Source organism: Orycteropus afer, unplaced genomic scaffold (genome assembly GCF_000298275.1).
Source record: "Orycteropus afer afer isolate SDZICR_OR568_19922 unplaced genomic scaffold, OryAfe1.0 scaffold00244, whole genome shotgun sequence".
Classification (NCBI taxonomy): domain Eukaryota; kingdom Metazoa; phylum Chordata; class Mammalia; order Tubulidentata; family Orycteropodidae; genus Orycteropus; species Orycteropus afer.
Genome location: NW_006921831.1, coordinates 2297009 through 2307144, shown reverse-complemented (window position 1 = coordinate 2307144; position 10136 = coordinate 2297009). Strand labels below are relative to the sequence as shown.

The 10136-nt window shown below is 62.8% G+C and overlaps 1 protein-coding gene across 1 annotated transcript in view; it reads right to left on the bottom strand.

The window, feature by feature from the left end:
* CARS1 (cysteinyl-tRNA synthetase 1) overlaps positions 1-9784 on the bottom strand; it is a 71540-nt gene extending 61756 nt beyond the window's left edge. The window contains exons 1-2 of the mRNA XM_007949272.1: positions 9760-9784; positions 1123-1371 (exon numbers count right to left, since the gene is read on the bottom strand). Coding sequence (XP_007947463.1) covers positions 1123-1371; positions 9760-9784 — 274 coding nt within the window. The remainder of the gene's footprint in view (positions 1-1122; positions 1372-9759) is intronic.
* Positions 9785-10136: the final 352 nt, after the last annotated feature.

The window sequence follows — 10136 nt, the reverse complement described above, 5'->3', positions numbered from 1 at the left end:
GGCTGGGGGGTGGCCCTGAGTGGAGCGGGGCGGGTCAGGCTGGGAACCCGGGAAGTGTCAGTTCCATGCCCGCAGGCAGCCTGGAGGGTCAGTGAGCCAGGCCCATTCCCACATACGACAGGACCTCACGGGCGGCTAAGCCACAGTCTGCCAGGAGAGGACATGGTGACTTAGAGTGGGGACAGGGGCAGTGGTCCCCAAGGACCAACGATGGCAGGGCCAAAGCCGAAGGACTGACTGGCGGCCCAGACCCCGCGGTGCACTGCGCCGAGCGAGCGGCAGGATGGTCTGCAAGGCTGTGGGAATGGTCTCCCCCAGGTGGGTGTGGGGGTGCTGCAGGATTACCTGGGAGACCAGGCACACCCCGCACCCCGGGGACTGCGGGATCCCCTCCTCTGCCCCGCCCTACTCAATGTGGAACTGGTCAGACTTGACCGTGGGTGCAGGCTTTGTGGAACATTCCAGTCCCGCCCCCACCCCCAGGAGGCTACTGTCCAGGGGGGCCACCAGGAGTGGGTGCGCACAGAGCCCCAGGAGCATCTGAGAGGTGGGAGAGAGTCCACACAGGTCACGAGCCCCGAGGCCTTCCAGAAGAACCCACAGGACCAGAAGGCCAGCATGGACAGGCTGGAGCCAAAGGCCGCACCGGTCACGCCTAGACACGCCCGTGGGCAGCAGGTCGCCTCAGCCCTCAGAGATTCCACAGCCAGGGACAAGCACACTGTAACTTTCCACAAGAAAGCCAGAGCACCAGCTGATGTGGAGTCTAGCAGGGGCCGGTGCCAGGGCCTCACGTGGACTCCAGGAGGGCTGTGTGCAGTGACCGCCCTGCACCATGCCGGGAGGCTCGGACACCACGGATGACAAAGACACAGACGCCCTGTCCCTGACAACCAACATCACAGGAATGGCTTTACCCATACCCCAGCTCAGCCCCACCAGGCTGCAGGCTCGTCCCAGGAACCGTGGCCCACCACACCCCACAGCACCCCCCACAGGTGGTGGTGAGGAGCCCTGCTCTCCAGGGGCCACCGTGCACAGGCTCCAAGGGTGGGCGACCTCGTCCCTGGGGACCACCACACACAACCTTTAAGCGTGGGCAACGCTGCTGTAGCTACTCACTTGCTTGCAGCCCGGAGGGCTGGCCGGGGACGTGGGGGCCACTGAGGACCGCCTCGACGTGCCTGAACCAACGCACCACGTGGAAGAGCCGCAGGTCAGCGGGAGGCGCGGAGAACTGCCTGAAGGCGTCCACGTCGGCCTGGGACAGGGCGTGCCCCTGGACGTAGCTGCGGGTGCTCAGGTGCTCGTTGAGGGCCTCCAGCCGCGCGGCCTCGTCTCCTATGCTCAGGATCCACCTGTGGTCGGGAGCTGCAGAGACAGAGACGGGCACGCGGCGTCAGGGGACATGGGGCGTCAGGGGGCACGGGGCGGGGTGATGCTGGGGGACAGGGACAGGCACAGGGCGTCGGGGCACATGGGGCGTCAGGGGGCACCATGGGGCATCAGAGGGCATGGGGCGGGGTGATGCTGGGGGACAGAGATGGGCACATGACGTCAGGGGACATGGGGCGGGGTGATGCTGGGGGGACAGGGATATGGGCATCAGGGGGCACACGGGGTGGGGGACGATGCTGGGGGGACACAAGTGTCAGTCATCAGGAAGTTGGCAAAAATGTCTCGGATCATAGAACAGAAAGTACCAGTCTCGGCAGCCGCCCACAGCCCCGCCACGGGCTTTCCATCCCTGGTTCATGGGCTGTCCAGGGCCCCCGTGGCCAGTGCCTTCTCCCTGATGTGTGGCCTGGCCTCATTTTCGCCAAGAGAGGCGAGGGTACCACCCGGAAAACTCCCAGTGAATGTCAGAGTAGACTGTGCGCTTCAGCACAGGCTGTGCGGGACGCTCCTGCTGCGTGAAATCCCACGAAATCTCCCTGCTCTGTCCCCTGCGACACCCCAGGCTGCTGGCCACTCTCAGACATGAAGCGGTCCCACAGGGTGGCCCCGGGCATCCCGTCCCACTCAATGTGACCCACAGACACCACCATAATTTACCCTTCACAGACCACTCCCCCAGCTCCCTCCCAGCACCAAGCCCCTGAGAAACTCTGACCTCCACCTTCTCCACAGCCATGGCCCTCCACGGACCCCCGGTCCATCTTCCGACGTGTCCTGTGCGGCCCTTCCCTGCCCAGGTCTGCTCAGCACCGTGGCCTCGGAGACACGCTAAGAAACCTCCCCCGTCCTCACAGCCCAGGCCAGGCCTGCAGGGAGGCTCAGGGCCGCCCCATGTCCCGTGCCTGCTGCTCCAGCCTCAGTTCCTGCTGTCCCCTAGCCCACACCTCTATCCCACTGTCCCCTCACCCCGACCAGGCCGGGATGCTCACGTCCCCTGCTCAAAACCACCTCCTCAGAACTCCTCGTGACATTCCAAATGCCACCCGGTCCGACCCCCATTCCTGCCTTCACCGTCTCCAGCGCTTGTTTCTGTCTCACCTACTGACACCTGCCCCCAAACCCCCGGCTGTGTCTGCTTCGTCCACCGCTACACCCTCACCGCAGGAGGAGGCGTGCGATCAGGAACCAGTGGTACGGAAGGAAGCAGCCCGAGCCGCACTAAAGGAGCTGGAGGTAACCAAGGCTCCAGGAGCTGACAGTGCACCACGGAGACGCCTCAACAAATGGACGCGGCGCCGGAGGGGCTCCTCACCAGGCCAAGCTGGAAGTCAGCTACCTGCGCAACCGACTGGAGGAGACGCAGACCTGTACCCCCTCAAAGAAAGGTGATCCCACAGAATGCATCAAACCACGTGATTAACGTCACATGCACACAAAGGAAAATGTGGCTGGGCGGCTGCAGCAGCATACAGACAAGCAACTGCCAGAAAGTCAAGCCTCATTCAGGAGAGAGCACAGAGCGAGGGAGGTCCCTGCTGCCGCCAGGTGCACCGTGGCTCAGAGCAAAGGCCAGAAAGATGGGCGCTTCATTGACTATGCAGACATTCAGCTGCGTGCATCATAGCAAGTTATGGATAACACTGGAAGAACGGGAATTCCAGGACACTTAATTGTGCTCGCGAAGAACCTGTACACAGACGAGGAGGCTGTCGTTCAAACAGAACAAGGGCACACCGCATGGTTTAAAATCAGGAAGGGAGCGCGTCAGGGTTGCATCCTTTCACCAAACTTATTCAACCTGTATGCTGAGCAAGCAGTCCGAGAAGCTGGACTATACGAAGAAGAGTGTGACATCAGGATTGGAGGAAGGTTCACTAACAACCTGTGATATGCAGATGACACAACCTTGCTTGCTGAAAATGAAGAGGACCTCAAGCACTTATTGATGAAGATCAAAGAGTTCTGCCTTCAATATAGATTACACCTCAACATAAAGAAAATGAAAATCCTCACAACTGGACCAGTAAGCAACATTATGACAAACAGATAAAAGACTGAAGTTGTCAGGGATTTCATTTGACTTGAATCTACAATCAACATCCATGGAAGCAGCAGTCACGAAATCAGATGTCGTACTGCACTGGGCAAATCTGCCATAAAAGACCTCTTCAAGGTGTTAAAGAACACAGATGTCACTTTGCGGACCAGGGTGTGCCTAACGCAGGCCTCGGTATTTTCAGTACGTCCATCTGCACATGAAAGCTGGATCCGGAGGGCGTCAGGAGGGCGCACACACCCATCCAGGAGGAAGTGCAGTGCAGCCACCAGGAGGGTGCACACACCCGTCCCGGAGGAAACGCAGCCCTCAGGAGGGAGAACACACTCGTCCCGGAGGAAACGCAGCCGTCAGGAGGGCGAACACATCCGAACACATCCGTTTCCGAGGAAGTGCGGCCAGAATGCTCCTTGGAAGTGAGAACGGCCAGACTTCGTCTCCTGCACTCTGGTCACGTCGTCAGAAGGGACCAGCCCCGGAGAGAGAGAACACGCTGGCAAAGTGCCGACGCCTCAGCGGGGTGGGCCGGCCCCGTGCTGGTGGTGAGGGGCCCAAGCATGGCCACAGTCATGAGGACACGGGCCGGGCCGGCTTTTGTTCTCTTGTACAGGGGCCACTATGAGTCAGGGCCAAGTTCACGGCACCCAACAACATGCCCCAGCACCTAGAGCTGAGCCTGGAAAATTGTGGACAGTACAGGTGCTGAATGAACGAGTGAATGAACGAGCGGGCAGAAGTCCCTCGGTGCATGATGGGGCAGCACTCCGTTCACCTTCTGGGGACCCCACCCTGCTCCCAGCGGGCCACCAGGACACAAAGGCACGGCCAGCTGCACCTCCCTGCCCACTGCCCAGACTAGCCCCGTCCCCCGGGGCTGCTTCTCGCACAGAGAGACACGGGAAGCAGGGCACTGCGCGTCTTTGCTCCTGGCTGTCGCAGGGGCTACTAGCACATCCCCGCGGCCAGCTGTCAGAGGACCAGCCCGCAGGCAGGCCTCTCCCTGCAGAAGGGGGGGGCCGGTGTGGTGCTGGGACCCCGTGGGGCCTGGGCAGGGCGCCAGCTCCTCCGGCTCCCCAGCTGCCCGCCTCAGCCTTTTCCCAGCCCGGCCACTACAGGCTCTCCAGCCTGGCTGAGGGGGCCATACCCGCTGCCCGTCATCACCCCACTATGACCAGGGGGTGACCTGAAGGAGCAAGCAAGAGGCGGTCGGCGTCATAGCACCGGCACGTCCTCACCTGGGAGGGCGCCCTCCACGACCGCAGGCCCGGCCAGGCCGCCCTCTGAGCCTCGCTCATGGCCACCTGGGGGAAGATGTGCTCTCCTCGGGCTGGCAAGGAACCCTGTGAGCAACGGCGACTGGCCACAGGCTCCTGCGAGTGCCACCTGTGAGCTCCAGCCAGCATCGACCGGCAGACGCCACACACGGGCCAGGGCCCCCCAGATGGCTTCCCTGTAACCTGACAGTCCCCTGAGAGCTGGCAACTGGGGGCGACTTGAGCACTTGTCAGCACTATGGACGGACCAGAGGGGACCACAGACAGAGGGGAGGGCAGCCACAGGGGAGCAGAGGGTACCAATGCCACAGAGGACCAGCCAGAGGGGGCCACAGACAGAGGGGACCAGCCACAGGGGACCAGAGAGGGGGAGAACAGCTAGAGGGGACCAGAGCCCATCGCGCAGGCCTCCTGGGAGCCGTTCTCCCAACTCTGAGCGTCCATCAATCTCTCTGAGCATCTCCCATGTAACTGCTAGACCGGGCACAAGGCTAGCGGGAATGAGAGAGGACAGACCATTAAGGGGAACATGGTTCAGCATCACTGGGGCAACGTGCCACAGGACGCGGTCCCCAGCGCAGCCTCACTCGGGGGAACGTGCCACAGGACACGGTCCCCTTGCAGTCACACCGTGATGAAGGACTCCAACGGGAGCCTGGTCCCGCGCCAGCAGGGCTCTGGGCAGCGGGCAGGTCCTCACCCCTGCCTGCAGGCTCTTCTGGATGCTCACCCTCCAAGGTCAGGAGAGAAATGCGCGACGCTGTGGCAACAACGCCCGCCCGGCGCACCAGCCAAACGAGCGGTGTTCTCAGGGGCTGGCCACCGGCGACTCGAGTCACATGGCCCGTTCACATGCCACACGAAGACCACGTTGTAAAGAGCCCAAGGGTGAAATTATCCTTGTAAACGTGTACCCTCCTCCTGGCGCAGAGCCAGCCTCTCTCGGGTGCTGCACACGCCACTGTGACGGGGGCATCCAGCCCGACAGCCACCCGAGGAAGAGCCTGCTCGGCCAGGAAGGCTCCGGAGCTCGGGGCGCTGGTGGGTGGGAGGACACCAGGAGGCCCCTCGACATCTACAGTGATGGTGGCGGCCACACCGACGTGCGTCCGGAGGAAACAGAAATACAAGTGGGTCAGCTGGGCTGTCGTCTGTGATCCCGGAGGCCAGGGAGCACGTGCGGGCAGAGAAGTCCTGACGGTGGGTCTGCGGGCTCCCCCGTCACCGAGCCTCCCCGTGCTCGACAGCAGGTGGATTCAGGAAGGTCCAAGGAAATCAGCTTCTGGTTGGGAGAGCGTCTGGAACACGGAGCCCGCTCACCCCGGGTCAGAAAGTGGGGTCCTTAGAAAACGTCTCCCAGCATCACAGACGCCAAGCGTAGCAGTGGCGTCTGACCCCGTGTGGCTGCCAGCGGGAAGGGGCCTGGAGGTCAGCATCAGCCCGAGGCGGATTCCGGCGAGGTGGAGGTCAGCCGGGCCTCCTCTCTGAGCAGTCGCTTCTCCCACAGCCAGCCCTCCCGGCACTCTCAGCTTCTCCGCCGGGCTCCTGACCCTTCACCGTGGCCACAGAGCTCGCGGCCCACGCTCATAGTTAGGTCGCCTACTAAGGAGGAAACAGGGACAACATGGGATCAGGGTCAACGGGCTACAACTCAGGGTCAGGTTCAGGAAGCATGAAGGCAGAGGCTGCCCGCTTCAGGGCAGGACCACTCCCTCGGCCCCTCTGGACCCTGCAGGCCTCCTGCAGCCCTGAGGGCAGCTCCCCTCTTCTGGGCTGCTGCCACCCCACTGAGGACAGGCTCCCCTCTGGGCCCTGCGCAGGCCAGTGTTGGGGAGCTCTTCGATCCGCCAAGTGCCAGGAGGCACCTCACTGCACCCAAGCTTCCTGCGGGAAGGTCCTCAGCTCTGCCAGTCAGTGACGGGCGCCACAGCTGCCACCCCGCTCCGTGGGTGCCATCTCCTGGTCCCCTCTGCCGCCGTGCCTGGCCGGCTCTGGCGTTACAGCTGTGTCTCCTGGGCCTAGGAGGTCCTCAGCCACGGCCCTGGGAGGCAAAGGACACATCCCTCTCCCGGCTCCTGGTGGTAGTGAGGGCCCCTCTTCCCCCTCTGAGCCGGCTCGTTTTAAGCCTAGCAGGATGGCAAAACTAAACGGTCCCCTCACCAGGGTTCAGTGCACCCTGTTTGCATTACCGGCAGGCTGTCCAATCCCCTTGCCAGGCCACAAGCCCCTTATCTGCATAGCCCCACCCAGCCACTGCGTGGGAATCACAGGCCCACCACAGCTAGCAATAAATGCCTGAGTCAACACAGGGTAAGCAGGCCGCTGCACCACCAAGTCCCAGGTGTTGATTCGCCCACCGAACATCCCACCCTCCCGACGGTAGCCTCGCAGCACCTCCTCTCCCTCGCTCCGCTGTCCCATCAGTGTCGAAGGCTCAGCCCTTCAATTTCAGCTCCCCCCTTAGACAGCTGCCGTTTTCCTCCCGCCTTCCCTGGTCCGCACCAGGCTCAGCCTCCTGCAAGCTGGCTCCAACTTAGGCAGCATCAGCCTCACCGGGAAACGGGCTACACGTGCCCGGCCCACTCAGACCTTCTGAATCTGAGGACAATTCCGAAAATCAGCCCCCGAAAGCCAACACCTAGCCCCACTCCCTGGGGTCAAGCCTCTGCCTCGGCTATAGTCGTGTGACCCCGGGCCAGCTGCTGGGTTCCTGTGACCCCCAGCACGCCCTCCTGTAAGCGAGGATCATGGGACATCCACCGGCATGTGAAGATGACGGAGAGGTCATATGTTCGGCGCAGCGCTGGGCACACACTAGGTTGTGACCATGAACCAAGCTGGAGGGAAAGGAACCCGCACAGGAAACCTGAAGGTAGGTACTCAGGTGGCGCCCTCTGCCGACAGAGGCTGGCACTGCGACAGCCCCCTGGAGTGACACTCAGCTGTCAGACACCCTGGCCTCCTACCTCCAAGCACACAAACTACAGGCTGCAAACGCAGTGAGCCCCAATGGAACAAATAAATGCCTGAGTCAACACAGGGCAGGCGGCCTGGACACAGAAGACACTCCAGGTGAGGGTTCTGTGGGAACCTGGGAAGATGACCACCTTAGAGGAACCGACCTTGGGAATAAGCACCACCTGGGGCCGAGATGCCGGGAACTCTGGCGGCACAGTGGATAAGGCATTTAGTGGCTAACAGAAAGTCAACAGTTCAAACCCACCCGCCGTTTCGTGGAAGGAAAATGAGGCGATCTACTTCCGTGAAGATTTACCGCCTCGGAAACCCAATGCGGACTGCAATGAGTAGGAACCCATTCAATGGCAGTGAGTTTGGTTTTTGTTTGTTTGTAGCCTGGACGTGACAATTCCAGGGGACAGAGGGCACGTGGTCCACTGCATCTTCACTGCCTTCTCCCTAAAAGATGGTCTCAGTGTTTGTCTTGGAGGGGAGGCCCAAGGGGGTGGGGTGTGAGGGTGGGGAAGGGCAGGCTGTGCCCTGGGACAGAGACGAGCTGCAGATGAGGAAAACCCACTGGCTGCGGGCGCAGGGGGCTCTCACGTCGCACCCTTCTCCACAGACAGGCCCATCTCACCAAGGCGCCACACGCCTGAAGTCCTAGCGCAGCTCAACTAAACAACGTGCGGGTCACGTATGTTCACAAACAGACCGGAGCCACATCCACATCACAACACAGACTCAGCACTTGTCACATGCCAGGCGCTGTTCCAGGGCCTCCACCTGCTAACTCGTTCCCCGCTCAGGACCTCCTGCAGTGGGAACCACGATCCCCGAGCCGTGAGGAGGGGTGCGGCTGCAGAGCGGGCCATAAGCACGCTGCCCTTTCAGAGGATTCTGGGTGGACTCTGGGGCTGCTTGCCGCCAGGATGGGAACGTGGGGCCACAATGCAGGGCCGCCTGCCCCGTGGAATGCTGCGTGGCCCGGGCGCCCGGTAAAGCCCTGTGCGGTGACAACAGCCCAGTCATCCGGGTTCCTCCCACGTTACTGGGCTACCCAAATGGTCAGAGCTGCCTGCCCGGAGCCCCAGCCACCGCCCAGGTCCTCCAAGCCCTAGGCTGGCCTCTGCCCTCAGAAGTGAAGGGCGACCACAGGAGGCCAAATCAATCTTGGATGGCCTATGGAGTAAAGCGCTCAGCTGTTAACGAAAATGTCAGTGGTTGGAACCCCCGGCCACTGCGGGGGAGAAAGATGAAGCAGTCGGCTTCCGTGAAAACTGACAGCCTTGGAGACCCTGTGGGCAGTTCCACTCTGTCCTCTAGGGTGGCTGTCAGAAGCGACTCTACGGCAGGGGCCCCCTGGGTTTTGCACTGGGAGGTGAGGTGCCTGGAAGAGCCTGGCCCCATCTCTGCCAACAAGAGAATCAAAACGCCACACGAAGCTTTCCTGAGCGCCGTGGGCTGCAGCAACTTGGTCTCTGCGCGGCCGGACCGCGAGAAAACCCAACTGCTCCCGGAAGTTCTGCCCTCTGGGGCTCGGTCCACAGGTGGGAGGAGGCGTGGGTCACAAACTTGAGTGACCTGCTGGTGGTGAGCGGCCGCCGCCTCGCATGACCTCCGGGGGCAGTAAAGTGGGGCAGGGACGCTTCTGGCGGACGCTTCCAGCCCAGATGAAAGCCCTGACGACGCCCCCAGCGCGTTTATGTGCGTCCCCGCGTCCGCTGCCGTCTGCCCACCCAGGAGGCTCCCGGCCGGCAGGAGCCGAAACCGCCCCGGACCTGGCCGGTCCCCGAAGGCCAGGGGGCGACCCCGGCCCGAGGAGCCCGTTTGCTACGCAGTCACTCCTGGGGCCCGCGCCCGGCTCAGGTCCCCGTGCGTCGGGCGGCGCGCGCTGCAGCCCGCGGGAGTCCCTGCTGCCCTCGGCCTCCAGCTCTGACTCCAGCCACGGTCCACCCAGGGACTTGCTAGCGCTCAGGCTGGGGATGGCGCCCCGTCCGGCAGGGATTCTGCGTCCCTCCGTCCCCGGCTCTGGCCTCGATCCCCTGCCCACGGCCTGCTCCCGCGCGCACTCACTCTGCTCCCCGGAGGAACTTGCCATCGCTGGGAACCCCGGACCGGCAACCGCTGCGACACTCACTTCTCAGAATCTGATGCAACCGCGGCCCCGGAAACTCCGCCCGAGCCGGGCCTCACTTCCGGAACAAGCCCCGTCGCTAGGCAACCACCGCGCGCTCAGGACGCCACAGGCCCGGGGCATTCTGGGATGTGCAGTTTTCACTACGCGTGCGCGCGGGTCCACAGGCTCATTCCCCGGGCCGGCCGCCGCTGCCCGGCTGGAGGCACGTGGCCGGGAGAGCACGCGCGCGCCTTGGTCTGGGAGTTCCGTCCGACTGGAGACTGCAGACGGTTCATCTCTTGGAGAAGTGCTCCGGAGATGATCGGGCCGAGCC